The 19,066-nt window shown below is 42.8% G+C and overlaps 1 protein-coding gene across 2 annotated transcripts in view; it reads right to left on the reverse strand.

The window, feature by feature from the left end:
• The window catches only part of LOC109895351 (spondin-1), a 169,144-nt gene that overhangs the window by 81,450 nt on the left and 68,628 nt on the right, over window positions 1-19,066 (reverse strand). For both annotated transcript variants that reach the window (XM_020488979.2, XM_031831061.1), the window contains exon 7: window positions 13,586-13,734. In XM_020488979.2, coding sequence (XP_020344568.2) covers window positions 13,586-13,734 — 149 coding nt within the window. The remainder of the gene's footprint in view (window positions 1-13,585; window positions 13,735-19,066) is intronic.

Consider the following 19,066-nt stretch of genomic DNA (forward strand, 5'->3'; position numbering starts at 1 on the left):
GAGAGAGAGAGAGAGAGAGAGAGAGAGAGAGAGAGAGAATGTAGCTGGCGGGCACTCATGAGAGGAAATACAAACCACTGAGCATCCTGACCCCATTTAACTACAAAACCCATCACAACCTGACCCCCTTTAGTGACCCCACTTGTCATCCTGCCTCAGTAAAGGCATATACTTTAATAATACAAAATAACTGCCTGATCAGTTTGTGCTCAAAATAAACCCTGGCAGTTTGTAAATACCGGGTTTCAATCTGTTCACTATTAAATGAGCAATCAAAATGGTTTAACTGGCTTATAACTGCATGGTGAAGGTTTTTAATGAACAATCACCACTGCTGTAGATTTTTGAGAGGTATTACTATTGCTTGACCTGTTTTCACTCTCTGAAGGAACATGCTACCTAGAGAAACATAAGCCTGGAGGATGGGAGGACAGGAGGACTGAAGGCAGATACACGACAACTTTTAACTTCACATGGGGCAGCAGGTATCATCTGGCCGATTCAAGCTCAAGCTTGTGTGTGTGTGTGTGTGTGACGACTGCTGCAGATCCAAACATATTAAGGCTAAATATATGAAAGTGTTTAGAGAATGAAGAGAATGAGCCAGGGCCACATTGCTCATTAGTGCTTGTCAGGCTAATGGTCCCTGTGGAATATGGGATACATTCCTCGCTCTGAGACACCACATAAAGCAATCAAGAGCTGAGCAGACGTTCTGCTTGGGTTTTAATAGCGTATTTACGATGTAAATACCTCCTTTATCTCTCTCTCTCTCCACCTCACCCTTCCCTGTTTCTCCACAGCAGAGCAGAAACATTATTTAATCTTCAGAGGTGGATTGATACTACCAGGCCGCATGGAAAGGGTAAATTATTATATATATTTTTTAAATCTGTAAAATAAAATAATAATGATATACACTTATAGGCTATTTGTGCAGTAATTACATTGCACTTGGTTGCAGTCTGTTGGTCCTGTTCTTACACCTCTAATATCTCTGTCACGCCCACAACAGTTCACAGATTTTGAACTTGAGTAATGCGCGCGCTGCAAGTTCATCACGGTCTGCGTGAGCTGTGTTGCCCGCCAACTTTGTACTAGCTAGCTACGTTAGCTGACATTAATAAAACAAACAAAGGTCGCTGGCGAGTTTCTTCGGAAGCGGTAAGTGAGGCCCAACAAGGGTTAGGAGAGGGTTAGGGGAGGGCTTGTCCTATCGAGCACGAACAACTCCTGTGGCAGGCAGGGCACTGACACGGTCGGCGGGTGAACGGTGTTTCCTGGTGCGTCTGGCTTCCGGGTTAAGTGGGCATTGCATCAAGAACCAGTGAGGCTTGTTTGGGTTGTGTTTTGGAGGAAGCTAGGCTCTCGACCTTCGTCTGTAGAGGAGTTGCTGCAATGAGACAAGGCTGTAAATACCAATTGGGGAGAAAAAAAGAAAAGAAAAATCCAAACATATTTTAGATTTTAGATTCTTCAAAGAAGGCACCCTTTTGCCTTGATGACAGATTTGCACACTCTTGGCATTCTCTCAACCAGCTTCATGAGGTAGTCACCCAGAATGCATTCCAATTAAAACTTCTTAGGGCTAGGCCCCTTTTTTCTAATTTTCCGCCTGAATGATGTGCCCACAGTAAACTGCCTGTTGCTCAAGGCCCTGAAGCCAGTAAATGCATATAACTGATACCATGGGAAAGAAAACACTTTGACATTTGTAAAAATGTTACAATAATGTAGGATAATATAACACAATAGATATGGTAGGAGAAAATCCACAAAAAAAAACTACCTGGAATATATATATTTTTTTGAGAGACCATCTTCTTACAATGACAAGTGTAAGGTCATACTGAAAATTAGCTCCCTGTATGCAATTCCTATGGCTTTCACAGGGTATCAGCAGTCTATGTTCAAGGTTTCAGGCTTGTAACTTCAAAATGAATAGGGAATAACAGTTTTAGTAGAAGGACACAACAATTCTTGTTTGTGCGTGCCATGAAGACAGGACGCACCTGCTAAAATCGGTTTCCTATTGAACATACTTCTTTCCGTAATAAATATTACAGTTTTATTACATTTTAAGGTATCTGAGGAGTAAATAGAAATGTATTTTGACTTGTTGAAACAAAGTTTAGGGGTAGATTATCGGATTCCAAATTGAATGAGTGGATTACTCAAATCGATGGCGCCAACTAAACAGGCTTTTTGGGATATAAAAGAAGGATTTTATCTAACAAAACAACAAAACAAGTGTTAAAGAAAAGTATTGGAAGTAGTTTTGTGCCTCTCAGAAATAGTGGTAAATATAGGACAGACAGTTCAAAACATTATTCCTTATGATACATTTTGTAACGGTCTTTTATGCCATGTTATTGTTATTTATGCCATGTTATTGTTATTTATGCCATGTTATTGTTATTTATGCCATGTTATTCAATGTGTTTTAATGGGCTATAATAGTAAAGGCCAAATTCATTTTATAACATACATAAAGGGGTACTAAAATTTAAAAATGATTCATGGTATGACCATATTGAAACAATTCCATATGTCAGCTAGTAGAATCCCATCGGTGAGAGCAGGTCATTTGGCTCCCTAATTTGCATGCTGGTAGACTACTTCTGCAGATAAATTATGAAAATATTCAATGAAGATTATGAATCCTCACTGCAGGAATAATACATAGTGGAGTGAAAGCCTGAGAAAAGAAAACAGATTGAAGGTTATAAAAGCTAATGTCGTGATTCTTAGGCTATATGGTATTATTAAGGATATTGATATAGAACTACTGATTTGATTAGTGTCGACAATGGAGTAGTCAACTGCTGCTTTCTGTGCAGAAAAGCCCATGTTTACACCTGCTTCATTCTTCAATCGTAACTGTAGGTCTATGTCACATATACTCCCTCTCCGGCCTCCAGGTCATCAGGCTGCTGATTATCCCGCACACCTGTCACCATCGTCTCGCGCACCAGTTCCTCATGACACTGACCTGGACTCCATCAGCTCCTTGCTTATCTTCCCTATATCTGTCACTTCCCTTGGTTCTTTCCTCAGGTGTTATTGACTGTTTTCATGTCGGTGCATTGTTTGTGTTTCGTGTTTATTTTATTTATTAAAACACTCACTCCCTTAACTTGCTTCCCGACTCTCAGCGCACTCATTACAGTCTATTCATGGGCGCCTGACTTTGTATAAAAGTTGAGGTGCACAATCTGGCAGGGGTCTGGGGTGCTCGCTCTGAAAACTGTTGCTGTCACGACTTCCACCAAAGGTGGCTCCTCTCCCTGTTTGGGCAGCGCTCGGCGGTCGTCGTCACTGGTCTACTAGCTGACACCGATTCCTTTTTCTTTTCTGTTAGTTTTGTCTTGATTGTTTTCACATGTTACTTATTTGTTGTTAATTATGGCCTATTTAAACTTCCAGGGCCCGCCTGCTTTTCTGCGGGCTTATTCTCACTGTCATTGGAACGTATTTTGCTGTCTGTTATTTTCCCTGGTTTTGGGGACATACCTGATTATTGGTCATTTTGCCTGTTTGTTGGCTAGACCCAGCGTAATAAATGTATGCATTGGAAGCATTGATCTCTGGGCCTGACTCCACACCCACCACTCCTAGCTATCTGTGACAGTTGCATTTTTAAAACCATTTTCCTGCAATTCTATATTGCTTCTCAAAAGGGAGTCCATGTTTACTTGACAGAACACAACCTCTTTTCTTAGGTTTTTGCCACAATAAACTAAATTGAAAGAGTAGATTTCGTTTTTGCTACGACAAATTAAATTGAAAAGGTAGACTAGACTTTTTTTTTTCTGACTAGATTAGATTACTAATCTACCGCCTTTCATCAGTCCCACCCACATTGATTGATTGACACGTCTGAAACCCTACCAACTCTGTGACACAAAAATGCTGCCCTCTTCCCTGACAATCCCACCCACAGTGATTGATGCATCAGTTTATTATCTATGCATAGTCACTTTACCTTTATCTACATGTACAAATTACCTCAACTAACCTGTACCCCCGCACACTGACTCTGTACCGGTACCCCCTGTATATAACCTCGTTATTGTGTTACTTTTAATTTAGTAAATATTTTCCTAACTCTATTTCTTGAACTGCATTGTTGGTTAAGGGCTCGTAAGTAAGCATTTCACGGTAAGGTCTACCTACACCTGTTGTATTCGGCACATTTGTATTTGGCAAAATTTTAAAAGGGACAGTTGATCCAAATTGTAAAATGACACATTGGTTTCCTTACCCTAAGTTTCCACATCAGCAGAGAGAATAAAATACATCATTTGAAGAACAAACATCATTGTGGCAATGCATATCTTGCAGTAAAACTGTAAACATGAACATCATGAAGTGACTCTGAAGAGAAGACAAGTTTAACGTTAGAAAAAAATCTTGCTTAGAAAATAGTCTTGATAATATGGGCCTAGACAATATCCAAAACAAATAACAACTGAATTCATCCATTTTCAGTAACTTTAATTGCAAAGTCATGTAATTGCAATACCACAATTCATTTTACGAATCTGGGAGGTAAAGTCGTTAAAGTATTCAATAATTTAGCAGTATATTTTGGATGGAATTAAAGCATTAGAATGTCCCAGTGGACACCAAAATAGAGCTCATTCTGCATTGTTTTCTGCAAGCCGCAACTCCCTGGCTGGCAAATGTTTCTGTTTGGCTGGCTACTCCATGTATTTACGAAAAACACTGCGCTCACACACACACAAACAGACACACACACCTAATATATTTCATGGCAGGGAGAGTAAATGCTTGTGAATATGATCCCTTAATAAAAAATAATACTTAAAAAAAAAAAAAAAAAATTACTCTCCCACTGACCTGCTCTCTCAAATTGACCTGCTCTCTCAAACTGACCTGCTCTCTCAAACTGACCTGCTCTCTCAAACTCACCCGCTCTCTCAAACTCACCCGCTCTCTCAAACTCACCCGCTCTCTCAAACTCACCCGCTCTCTCAAACTCACCCGCTCTCTCAAACTCACCCGCTCTCTCAAACTCACCTGCTCTCTCAAACTCACCCGCTCTCTCAAACTCACCCGCTCTCTCAAACTCACCCGCTCTCTCAAACTCACCCGCTCTCTCAAACTCACCCGCTCTCTCAAACTCACCCGCTCTCTCAAACTCACCCGCTCTCTCAAACTCACCCGCTCTCTCAAACTCACCCGCTCTCTCAAACTCACCCGCTCTCTCCCACTCACCCGCTCTCTCCCACTCACCCGCTCTCTCCCACTCACCCGCTCTCTCCCACTCACCCGCTCTCTCCCACTCACCCGCTCTCTCCCACTCACCCGCTCTCTCCCACTCACCTGCTCTCTCAAACTCACCTGCTCTCTCAAACTCACCTGCTCTCTCAAACTCACCTGCTCTCTCCCACTGACCTGCTCTCTCAAACTGACCTGCTCTCTCAAACTCACCTGCTCTCTCAAACTCACCTGCTCTCTCCCACTCACCTGCTCTCTCAAACTCACCTGCTCTCTCAAACTCACCTGCTCTCTCAAACTCACCTGCTCTCTCAAACTCACCTGCTCTCTCCCACTGACCTGCTCTCTCCAACTGACCTGCTCTCTCAAACTCACCTGCTCTCTCAAACTCACCTGCTCTCTCAAACTCACCTGCTCTCTCAAACTCACCTGCTCTCTCAAACTCACCTGCTCTCTCAAACTCACCTGCTCTCTCAAACTCACCTGCTCTCTCAAACTGACCTGCTCTCTCAAACTGACCTGCTCTCTCAAACTCACCTGCTCTCTCAAACTCACCTGCTCTCTCAAACTCACCTGCTCTCTCAAACTCACCTGCTCTCTCAAACTCACCTGCTCTCTCAAACTCACCTGCTCTCTCAAACTCACCTGCTCTCTCAAACTCACCTGCTCTCTCAAACTCACCTGCTCTCTCAAACTCACCTGCTCTCTCAAACTCACCTGCTCTCTCAAACTCACCTGCTCTCTCAAACTCACCTGCTCTCTCAAACTCACCTGCTCTCTCAAACTCACCTGCTCTCTCAAACTGACCTGCTCTCTCAAACTCACCTGCTCTCTCAAACTCACCTGCTCTCTCAAACTCACCTGCTCTCTCAAACTCACCTGCTCTCTCAAACTCACCTGCTCTCTCAAACTCACCTGCTCTCTCAAACTGACCTGCTCTCTCAAACTGACCTGCTCTCTCAAACTGACCTGCTCTCTCAAACTGACCTGCTCTCTCAAACTGACCTGCGTTCTCCCACTCACTTGTTCTCACCTGTATGTCTTCCAGATCAAATGTCCTGATCCTCTCCCACACACAGGTGGTAGCTAGTCTCTTTATTTGAGGCTCCAATTCAGTTATAATTATGCAAGCTGATTGATACTCTCGCATGATAAACAGCTGGAGAGAAAAGTAGGATCTATGACTTACTAGAAAAACCCAGGCCAATCATACTCCTAGAAAACTTCTCCTGAGTACCAGACCATCTCCTCTAAGTCAGGTTGTGCCATCCCTCATTGGTCCAGCCTGTGGCATCTGTAACTGTCTGCTCTGTGGTTTCACATAGTTCTGCATTCTGTGGGCATCTGTAAGCTACTGTGCAGTAACAAAACGCACCCATACTGGGAGATTTCACAATGCGTTCGAGAGAAATCATAGTCCCTTCGCCACGTTTCCACCACTCACCTGTGGAGGGAGAGTATTTTTATCAGACTGTCATTAGTGCCTTTGTAATGGCTGACCGCATACACAAATCACCTCAGTGTATGTGTGTGTGGAGGGGGGAGAGGGCAGCAATGCCTCAGTTACACTACATAATACCAAGTATCCTGTAAATCAGATTTGCATTGGCTAATGAAACGTAAAGACACATGGCGTGGGGACTAAAGAGGAAGAAAATGTTCTCATTCGGTACATTAAGAACACAAGCAGGAACAGATCATGTGGACAGAAGCACACGCACACACCACACGCACACACACACACACACAAACACACACACACACACACATTGTGGATCTATTCAACAAACCTCCACACACATTACCCTTTTCCACCTTCACCCGTCCACTAAAAATACATTCATTCTTATTAGAGCAACAATGGTGACCCTTGGAATTTTTCTAACAGATCATTTAAATGTGATTAAGTGGCCCTGTGTCATGTCTGACTCAATATGGTGGAGTAGGGGTGCTAAGAGAATGTGGGTGAGGGCTCTGTTTGAGGAGGCTCTTACATGCAATCATATTTTCATTCCCAGCGGGTCACATGGAAGAGATTGTAATGAGTTCACCAGGCAGAAGCATACGGCTGGCTGGCTGTGAAAACATGCAGGCTGTGTGGGATGGACAAATTGAATCCAGCCAAGTGTGGTTATCATGCATGTATCTTCACCACTCTTTTCAACACAGACGCCGTAATGAAGTGAAATCACAAAGAACATTCTGTGTATGTAATGCACCATGTGTGACTGATACGTGTTTCCTATTGGTTCATACAGAGACTGTGGGTTTCACTTCTGAATCGATATGGTTTTCACTTCTGTATGCAGACTGGAAAGTTGTTGTTCAGTCCCCAGGAGAGAGGCATCTTGGGGAAAGAACACACGCCATATATCAATAGGAACCCGACGTAGAGACACAGCTAGACAGATGGCACAGTACATCTTGGTCCCGGCAGTGAAAAATAAAGCCATCACGCACAGCATTGTGCTGACGTGATGAGGGGGAGCTGCATGTGTGTGTGTTTACGAATGTGTGTGTGTGTGTGTGTGTGTGTGTGTGTGTGTGTGTGTGTGTGTGTGTGTGTGTGCGTGCATGTGTGGGTGTGCGTGCGTCCATGTGCGTGTGTGTGTTGGGTTGTGTGTGTGTACAGTATGTGAGATTGTGTGTGTGTGCGTGCGTCCATGTGCGTGTGTGTGTTGGGTTGTGTGTGTGTACAGTATGTGAGCATGCATACTCAATGCCTACTTGGCAAATGAAACTTTGTATGAACATTGAGATCAGTGCACCCCTTGGCTCGTGTCGAGCCTCTGCCTATGAATATCAATTTCTGCTTTCTATGAATATCAATTTATAACTGCCTTCATTGCTACGTTGCTAGCCCCCACACCCTACCTGACACAAAAGCAAAGCGCCTTTTTGTTTGTGTCAGCATTTATACCAAAGAGTGCTTTCTTGCTCCGCTGCTCAAAAACAGAGCGGCTCCTTCACCCCAGAGGCTAACTTTTCCTCAAGGACAAGGAGAGGCTGTGTGTGTTCTCTGAGAAATATTAAAAGGGAACACAGTGAATGCAGGCGACAGCCAAGCAGCCCAGTGCAATGGAGCTGTCAACTCCTAGTTAACACAGCACATACTGTATGGAGTTCACCAGTTAGTGCCCAGTACGCCCTCTGACATAACGAGAGGTTGTGTGTGACTACAGGCTCATCTCCTTCACAGCACACACACTAATGACACTCACACACACTCTTTAAGCCATGTGTATATTACCTCAATTACCTCAACTAACAAGTGCCCCTACACATAGACTCTGTAACGGTACCCTGTATATAGCCTTGCTACTGTTATTTTATTGTTGCTCTTTAATTATTTGTTATTTTTCCATTTTCTTATTTTTTCTTTCTTTATGTTTTACTTTAGTTTATTTGATTTAATACTAAAACTGCATTGTTGGTCAAGGGCTTGTAAGTAAGCATTTCACTGTAAGGTTCAGGGCATGTGACAAATCAAATTTGATTTGATACAGCATGTTCTTCCAACCTGTTTTACAAGACAGTTGGTAATCAGCTGGTAATCACCATGCTGCTATGTTTTCAACCAGCCAATCTGACTCTTCATTTATCCACTTGTGCAGTGGTGTTCAAACTTTTTTAGCAGGGAACCCATTTTTTATGCAATCATTTTTGGGGACCTAATTTTTAACATTTCTCGCGACCCCATCCCAAATCTAAAGACACAGCCTAACAAATAACCTTCAATTCATTACATTTTCCTATCGGACAGTCAGTATTCAAAAACAGATTTAAAAACCAAACTGATTTGAGCATTCATATTAATTCAAATGTTATTTTATTTCTCACATGCGCCGAATGCCACAGGTGTAGTCTTTACCATGAAATGCTTGCTTGCAAGCCCTTTACCAACAAAACAGATTTAAAAAGTAAGAAAAATTTGCTAAAAAAAGGAAATATACCAAACAAAAACATAAATGCAACATGTAAAGTGTTTCAGCTGAAATAAAAGAACACAGAAATGTTCCAAATGCACAAAAATCTTATTTCTCTCATGTTTTGTGCACATATTTGTTACCATCCCTGTTCGTGAGCATTTCTCCTTTGTCAATATAATCCATATCAAGAAGCTGATTAAACAGTATGATCATTACACAGGTGCACATTGTGCTGGGGACAATAAAAAGCCACTCTAAAATGTGCAGTTTTGTCACATAACACAATGCCACAGATGTCTCAATTTATTGAGAGAGAAAGTACAATTGGCATGCTGACTGCAGGAAAGTCCACCAGGGCTGTTGCCGGGGCATTTTATGTTAATGTCTCTAACATAAGCCGCCTCCAAAGTCATTTTAGAGAATTTAACAGTACGTCCAATCGGCCTCACAACCGCAGACGTGTAACCAAGCCAGGCCAGGACCTCCAAATCCGGCTTCTTCACCAGCGTGATCGTTTGAGACCAGCCACCCAGACAGCTGATGAAACTGAAGAATATTTCTGTCTGTAATAAAGCCCTTTTTGTGGAAAAACTCATTCTGATTGGCTGGATCTGGCTCCAAGGAGTACCAGTAACAAGTCAATGTGCAAGAGTGTGAAAGAACGTGAATGTGTGTGTGTGCGAATGTAGTGAGTGTGTGTGGTGTCAATATGCATGTGAGTGTATGTAGTGTGTGTGTGTGTATATGTGTGTGTTGGAGTGTCAGTGTAGTATGTGTGAGTGTGTGGGTAGAATCCAGTGAGTGTGCATAGAGCGAGTGCAAGAGAGTCAGTGTAAATAGTCCAGGTAGACACATTTTGATTAACTGTTCAGCAGTATTATGGCTTGGTGGTAGAAGCTGTTCAGGAGACTTTCGGACCCAGACATGGCGCTCTGGTACCACTTGCTGTGCGGTAGCAAAGAGAACAGTCTATGACTTGGGCGGATGGAGTCTTTGACGATTTTTAGGGCCTTCCTCTGACACCGCCTGGTATAGAGGTCCTGGATGGCAGGGAGCTCGGCCCCAGTGATGTACTGGGCCATACGCATTTGAACTTTTTGAAGCTCTGAGGGCCCATGTCAAATCTTTTTTGCCTCTTGAGTGGGAAGAGACGTTGTCATACCCTCTTCACGACTGCATGGGTGTGTTTGGACCATGGTATGTCTTTAGAGATGTGGTCACAGAGGAACTTGAAGCTCACGACTCGCTAAAATACAGCCGCGTAGATGTTTCCTGTAGTTCACGATCAGATCCTTTATCTTGCTGATGTGAGGGAGATGTTGTTGTCCTGGCACCACACTATCAAGTATCTGACCTCCTCCCTATAGGCTCTTTCATCATTGTCAGTGATCAGGCTTTAATGATGTTGTTGGAGTCGTGCATGGCCACACAGTTGTAGGTGAACAGGGAGTACAGGAGGGGACTAAGCACGCACCCTGAAGGGCCCCAGTGTTGAGGGTCAGCATGGTGGATGTGTTGTTGCTTACCCTTACCACCTGGGGGTGGCCCGTCGGGAAGTCCATGATCCAGTTGCAGAGAAAGGTGTTCAGTCCCAGGGTCCTTAGCTTAGTGATGAACTTGGAGGGCACAATGGTGTTGAATGCTGAGCTGTAGTCAATGAACAGCATTCTCACGTAGGTGTTGTCCAGGTGAGAAAGGGCAGTGTGGAGTGCAATAGAGATTGTGCCATCTGTGGATCTGTTGGGTTGGTATCCTAATTATAGTGGGTCCAGGATGTCTGGGATGATGGTGTTGATGTGAGCCATGACCAGCCTTTCAAAGCACTTCATGGCTACAGATGTGAGTGCTATGGGGTGATAGTCATTCAGACATGTTACCTTGGCATTCTTGGGCACAGCGACTATGGTGGTCTGCTTTAAACATAGGTATTACAGACTGAGTCAGGGAGAGGTTAAACATGTCAGTGAAGACACCTGCCAGCTGGTCAGCGTATGTATTAAAGCATTGCATTAAGGCCTGCAGTGTGAACAAGGCTTAAGTGGCAGCCATTATCACCATGGGATCTGGAGACAGCCAATCGCGTTTACTTTCCCCAGCAGTCTCCACTGAAAACCACAGGCTACAGAAATCATCTCTCTCTCTCCTCTGCCATGTAGAGTACTGTGCAATATTCCATATGTAAGAATTTCACATCTCCCCCAGGAGAAGGTAATGGTTTGATCCTGTTGCTTTCTACCTGTTTTAAATTGAGGTCTGTTCAGTGGGTGGGGGGGATTGGATCATTTACCACCCCCCACTGGGATAATATTCTACAGAGAGCTACCTAGAATATCAATGTAAGCCTACTGTAATAGCTGACACAAGTGGCTGAAAAGAACTATCCACCATTTTATGTCATCAATTATCTTGTCACTCAACAGTACTGTAACTACTCTGCACTCTAGGGTTAAAACTGACGCCAACCTTGCTTTGCGGCCGTCTCTCCATAAATCCTCTATTTGCTCTAATCGTTTGGAGAAGGTCCAGGAGGACTAATACAGATACCATAGCAGACAGTATTGTGGATAATACAGCCTTGTGGATAGGTGGCGGTGATGACGCACAGAGCCCAGCTCTCACAGTGTGCTCTCATTATGTGCCATGACTCCAGGTCTTCAATATTACCCTACAATAATACACTCTATGGGCCCATCTGCTACACACTAGCACAGGCTATTTAAAGAATGAGAGAGAATGAGAGAGAATGAGAGAGAGAGAGAGAGAGAGAGAGAGAGAGAATTGTACAGAAAGAGGAGAGGTTTGGAGAAGAGAGTTGGGGAGAGAGATGGAAAAAGTAACAAAGGGAGTGGGAGAGAGTGTGAAAGACATGCAAAGACAGAAATATGGTGAGAAAATGAAACAGAGGAAGATTTTTACTAGAGGTTAAACTGCTAAACTATATTTTCATATTTAATATTTTTGAACAAGAGAGAAGTTCTCGTACCTATGAACATGAATGTATCTATTAACCTTGCATGAATGTGAACTTCCTAGGATTTGAGGTCATCACCAGTTGCAAGGGACATTCTCCTAACATGGGCTAGCTGGCTAATGTTAGCTAGACAGATAACTTGCTAAATAGCAATTTTTGTAAATGGACTTAATGACAAAAAAATATGCACAAATGTTTGTCTCTACATTAACTAACATATTCCTCTCAATTGTACATATTTTTGCTCGACTCATTATGGCGTTATAATTACTTACATTTGCTTCCACCGTAATGTTTTGTCAGCCATCTTTGTTGAAGAACGCTACCAGGGACGGGTGGCTTTCATCAAAATTCGTCATTGGAACCACTCGATATGATTGGTCATATAAAAACCTTGGGACCCAAATGCATAATGAGTGCTCTAACTCCCTCTTGTGGTGGTCTGGAGCAATGAAGCCGTGACGCTGGGTACCTCTCAGTTCAGCGGTGTAAGCTCGCAACTTTTAAAGGAGGAACTACTGTAGACAATTAAGCAGACCATTAACCAACATTTGCAATGATCCTTATAGTACAGATGTTTCTCTCATTTAGGTCATCGCTTGTGGAAATCATTATGCAAAAAGTATGGAATACTTCAACACACTTTGGAAAACATTCCATGTTCCAATTCCATGGCTTTATACTGTAAATACCAAATAGACACTATCTACTTTGAATATCCAGAGGACGTAGATAACGCAACAGTGTCCACCATGCATTTCACAGCTGTGAAGTATAAAACCACATAAAGGGGCAGGTTGAGAGACTTCCTGAATGTAATTAATTAAAGTACTCTGTAGCTCACGGATCGATCAGAACGCCCACTGAGATATGAAAACTCCATTACTTACTGTACTGATACCACAGCCACCTGGATTATACAGAGAGTAGAGCCATTGGCTGGCCCATATATATATATATATATATATATATATAAATATATAATCACTAGAATGGGAAAAGACCCTCAAACCAAGGCAAGTTGAACAATGACTTGAATGGGGATGGAGATTTAAATCATTTTTACGAGTTTGCCATCCTTGACCTTTATAAAAGACTCATATATCATCCACTGCAGTAGCAATAGCACTACCAACATGTTTATAATGGATTCTCAAGCTTTCAACCACATTTGAACAACATTGCTTCCCCACTCAGAATACAATGCTAATCTGGACTCCATTTGAGGACGCAGTGAAGCATAACCGGAGAGTGATCCGATCACCTTGGTCAGATAAAAAGTGACATAATGTGGCGACCTTAACCCAACACCCAGAACATCAGCAAGGGATACAGATCTCTTGACGTAACGGATAAGGTGTTGGCTTGTCAATCGTTGGACCTAAAATGTGCTGCAATACCACTAGCAGGTGTACGTCCATACGGCCGTGCCAGGTCTTACCTTCTGCCTGATCTCTTCCTCCATGGAGACAGGTGATCCCAGCTCGGCCACCTTCTTGATGCCCTCGCTGGCGTAGCCACCATACTCCCACAGCACGTAGTTCTTAGAGTGGGACGCTCCGATGATGGCCGACCAGTGGTTAGCACGCCCTGGTGAGGTTAAGAAACACAAAACACCACCAGAATTATCATAATCTCTTACAATCCAGGAGGCAGGCTGGCCAAACATGTATGCCAGTGAAAGGTTTGCACCTATTCCCATTCCGCAAGGCATAATATATATAGGTAAAAAAAAGATAAGATTAATGTAATGTTACGGAATGTTCTGTTTCTTATTCACTTTGAAAATGACAGATAATGATTCATATAGAAGTAATGTACGTATCAGGTCGTGACACAGTATTATATTACAGATTTTTTTACTTCAGAGGCTCAGTACCTAACTCTCTCTGTAGACATTTACGCTAGATTGCAATGAACAGGTAGAATTTATCACGCTCCTGCCCCCAATGAAATATTGACCAGTAGCATCGGAAAACCGCAAGGTAATGTAAAAAAAAGACTTATTTGAGTATAAGAATAGTAGGCTAGACCAACATTAGTTTTCATTCATACAACATGTCGGTAAACAGTAAACAGTAGATTTGCAGTGGTCAACAAGGAAATATTTTATTTCAGAGAATTATGTAGAGAATTATTGTCAAATAGAAAAATCACCCTTAGTCTGCTCATAAAGTAGGACTGTTGTTGTTCTGATGATAATACCAACCAGAGGGTGAAATAGTCTGATAACCTTGACATCTATGTTAGGGAGCGGTAAATCGCTGGTCAATGTTGGTTGCAATTGAGATCAGTTGTGCGGGTGACTTTAGTGTGTATTGATGGTTTAACGAGAGATCAGCTGGCGATAATCTGGTGGCTTTTGATGGTTGCAATTGGTCCGTACAGCCTATTACAATGTTCAGAGAGACACAATAACGAGCTGTACAAGGCTATAAACAAGTAGGAAAACTTATATCCGGAGGCTGCTTTTCTGATTAACGGCAGTTTTAACTCCGTGATGCCCAACTTCCATCAACGAGTCTCCTTCGCGCCACTAGGGGCGATAAAGCCCTAGACCACTGTTATTCTACCCACAAGCAAGCATACAAGGCCCTGTCTCATCCGCCATTCAGAAAATGAGATCATGACTCCGTACAACTGACTTACCTAGTTAAATGAAAATAAATAAACATCGCAGACAACCCTGAGGCTTCGGATGAGGACTGGAATAAATATGAGAAATCCTGCTATGACCTCCGCAGAGTAATCAAACAAGCAAAAGGACAATATAGGAATATGGTGGAATAATATTACACAGGCTCTGACGCCCGCCACATGTGCCAGGGACTACAGTAAAATACGGATTATAAGGAAAGACCCAACCGTGATCTGCCAAACAATGCCTCTCTACCAGACAAACTCCATGCATTTTATGCATGCTTCGTCAATAACAACATTGGGTGTGAGTGCTGCCACCATTGCTCTCTGAGGCTGAAGTGAGAAAGGTCTTTAATCAGCTCAAACCCCGCAAGGCCGCGGAGCCTGACGGTATTCCATGGCATGGTCTCAGAGCATGTGAAGAACAACTGGAAGGCATATTCATGGTAAATTCAACATCTCCTTGTCCCAGTCTGTAATCCACATGTTTTAAGATGACTACCATCATCCCTGTTCCTAAGAACTCCTAAGACTTCATGCCACAATGACTACTGCCATGTAGCACTCAAATCTGTAATCACGAGGTGCTTTGAGAGCCCTGTTATGGTACACATCAACTCCGTCATCCCAGACACACTCCAATTTGCATACTGCCCCAACAGACCCATAGACAACGCAATCTCAATTGCAATCCACACTGCCCTCACCCACCTAGATAAGAGGAATACCTATGCGCGAATGCTGTTCATTGACTACAGCTCAGCGTTCAACACTATTGTCTCTTCCAAGTTCGTCAAACTTCCAAGTTCGCCAAACTTAGGACCCTGGGACTGAACACCTCCCTCTGCAAGTGGATCCTGGACTTCCTAACTGGCTGACCCGAGGTGGTGAAGGTAGGCAAACATCACATCCGGGGGGGATTAAGAGCTTCAAGTTCCTTGGTGTCCAAATCACTAAGGACTTAAAATGTTCCACACACACCTCAGGAGGCTAAACATGTTTGGCATGTGCCCTCAAATCCTCCAAAAGGAATTTGTACCATTGAGAGCATCTTGACTTCATCACTGCTTGATATGGCAATAGCACCATCCTTGAGCGCATGGCCGAACAGAGGGTGGTGCGGACAGCCCAGTACATCATTGGGGCCGAGCTCCCTGCCATCGGTGTGAAAAGAAGGCCTGAAAATTTTTTAAAGTCTCCTACCAGTCAAGCCATAAACTGTTCTTTCTGCTTCCACACGGCAAGCGGTACCGGTGCATCAACTCTGACACCAACATGCTCCTGAACAGCATCTATCCCCAAGCCATTAGACTAGTAAATAGCTAACTAAATTTCCACACGGACTCTCTGAGTTGACCCTTATTTTTGCACAGTCTCTATGCACCCTCACAGTGCCCACCCTACACACTCACACACACTGACACTCCAACACAGACACAAACACTCACTTTATAATTTGCTCACACACACATAATATGCACAAATATTTATACTGACTCCACACACACACACAATTAATTATCATATACACCGCTACTACTCTGTTTATCATATTGTAATGGACACGATGGGAGACAGAGAGCTGGTTTCAAGGGCAGGGTGCAGCAGGTGTTTAATTTTAAATGACCACAGGAAGAGGCAGGTAGCTGGGTCCAGGGGCAGGCAGAAGGTCATACACAGGGGGTCCAAAAGGCAACAGTACAAGCAGGGAAAAGGCTAGTAATGTCATCCGGGAGATCAAGCAATAGGTTGATAACAGGAAATCCGATAGGCTAAAGTACAGGCAGAGAATAGGCAAAAGGCGTCGTTAGTGAGGCAGGCTAAAACTATCATACACGGGAGGATTACGTTAGGGGAAAACCAGAGCTCCCAATAGAAGTGTGTCACAAATCAAACAATAGCTCACAATGATGGGGTACAAATAAATAGTGTGATAATGACATACAGGTGTGTGAACAGGTGATCAGAATTCAGGTGATTGGGATCTGGAGGGTAAGCTGCGTTCTGGGGATCTATGTGTTTGAGATTGTGAGCTGGAAAGTGAGCTGCGTTCAGGGGATCTACGTGTTTTAGAGTGTGAGTTGGAAGCAGACGTTACACATATATCATGATACTCAGTCACCTTACCCCTATATATATCCACATCTATCCCTCCAGTATCCCTGCACATTGTAAATATAGTACTGGAACTGACTGAACCTGTATATAGTATGCTTACTTACTTTGTGTTCTTCTTATTTTTAATTCCTGTGTCTTTTTCTACCTTATGTTATTTTTAGTGTTACATTGTTATTGATTACTACGTTGTTGAGTTTAGCGCTTGCAAGAAAGGCCTTTCACTGTACTTGTTCACGTGACATTAAAAACTTGAAATAGCATACTGAGTTTCCAAATATAAAGTCAAAATTCGATCTGCTGATGCAATATATTGTCCTCTCTTCACTTCCCAAGGTCAAAGACCTACGAGTGGATAATTGTCTTCTTTATTACTACAAAATAAACTCATATCCCACTTCCTCATCCCTCCCTCCTCTCCTCGTCAAGAGCAACTCACACATTTTTATTTATTTATTTATTTCACCTTTATTTGACCAGGTAGGCAAGTTGAGAACAAGTTCTCATTTACAATTGCGACCTGGCCAAGGTAAAGCAAAGCAGTTCGACACATACAACAACACAGAGTTACACATGGAGTAAAACAAACATACAGTCAATAAAAATAAGTCATAAGTCATACAGTAGAAAAATAAGTCTATATACACGATGTGAGCTAATGAGGTGAGATAAGGGAAGGAAAGGCAAAAAAAAAGGCCATGGTGGCAAAGTAAATACAATATAGCAAGTAAAACACTGGAATGGTAGATTTGCAGTGGAAGAATGTGCAAAGTAGAAATAGAAATAATGGGGTGCAAAGAAGCAAAATAAATAAATAAATACAGTAGGGGAAGAGGTAGTTATTTGGGCTAAATTATAGATGGGCTATGTACAGGTGCAGTAATCTGTGAGCTGCTCTGACAGCTGGTGCTTAAAGCTAGTGAGGGAGATAAGTGTTTCCAGTTTCAGAGATTTGTGTAGTTTATCACAGTTTATCACAGTGCAGGTGCATTTATACGGAGACTTGATTACACACAGGTGGATTGTATTTATCAACATTAGTCATTTAGGTCAACATTGGATCATTCAGAGATCCTCACTGAACTTCTGGAGAGAGATTGCTGCACTAAAAGTAAAGGGGCTGAATAATTTTGCACGCCCAATTTTTCAGTTTTTGATTTGTTAAAAAAGTTTGAAATATCCAATAAATGTCGTTCCACTTCATGATTGTGTCCCACTTGTTGTTGATTCTTCACAAAAAATGTATGTTTGAAGCCTGAAATGTGGCAAAAGGTCGCAAAGTTCAAGGGGGCCGAATACTTTCGCAAGGCACTGTAGGTATTTGTAGTTTTTGTAGTCCACATATTCTAAGTCAGAACCGTCCAGAGTAGTGATGTTGGACAGGCGGGCAGGTGCAGGCAGCGATCGGTTGCAGAGCATGCATTTAGTTTTACTTTTATTTAAGAGCAGTTGGCGGACACAGAAGGAGAGTTGTATGGCATTGAAGCTCGTCTGGAGGGTTGTTAACACAGTGTCCAAAATATTATCGGAAAGTCTTTGTTCAGCAAAGGGAGGCTCTCTATCTGTCCGCTCAAACCCTTCCGTCTCATTTCCTTTTGCAATTTATAACACTCCTCTGGCGTGATGGGGTGTACACAGACACACACAAATAGGGGAAGTGGTCACTACAAACTCACTAAGGTTAATCCCTCTATATACATCAGAACTGTATCCAATCTCGATCATATACACTGATGTTCCACAGCCTATTTTCATATTCTCTCAAAAAAACTCCTTTCATCTATTTCTCTTTCTCTCAGTCTAATAACAGTCTTGCTAAATTTCTGGTCTTGTCTGTGTTCTGTCTTAACAGCAACGTGATTGCTCATATTGCTCATTTCTGCTTTGTGTGAGTCTGGTAGAAATGCTTTTGAGAACCCATATCCACAGTAGACATGAAATGACACTTGGGCTGTGAATCCTTAGATGTAACATCAAATCCATCGAAACCACAGAGCAATTCTCTTGTACACTTAGCCACCTGAGTACCAGTCATGGCTATCTTGACTGGGCTCTCTCTCTCTACCTGTCTCTCTCCTGAGTGTCTGAATGGGTTCAGGTAACCAGGAAACCTGCTGGCTAAATCCGCTCTCCACAGATAATGGTTGAATAGCTTCTCAATGGTGTA

This window comes from Oncorhynchus kisutch, linkage group LG8 (assembly GCF_002021735.2).
Source record: "Oncorhynchus kisutch isolate 150728-3 linkage group LG8, Okis_V2, whole genome shotgun sequence".
In the NCBI taxonomy this organism is placed as follows: Eukaryota; Metazoa; Chordata; class Actinopteri; order Salmoniformes; family Salmonidae; genus Oncorhynchus; species Oncorhynchus kisutch.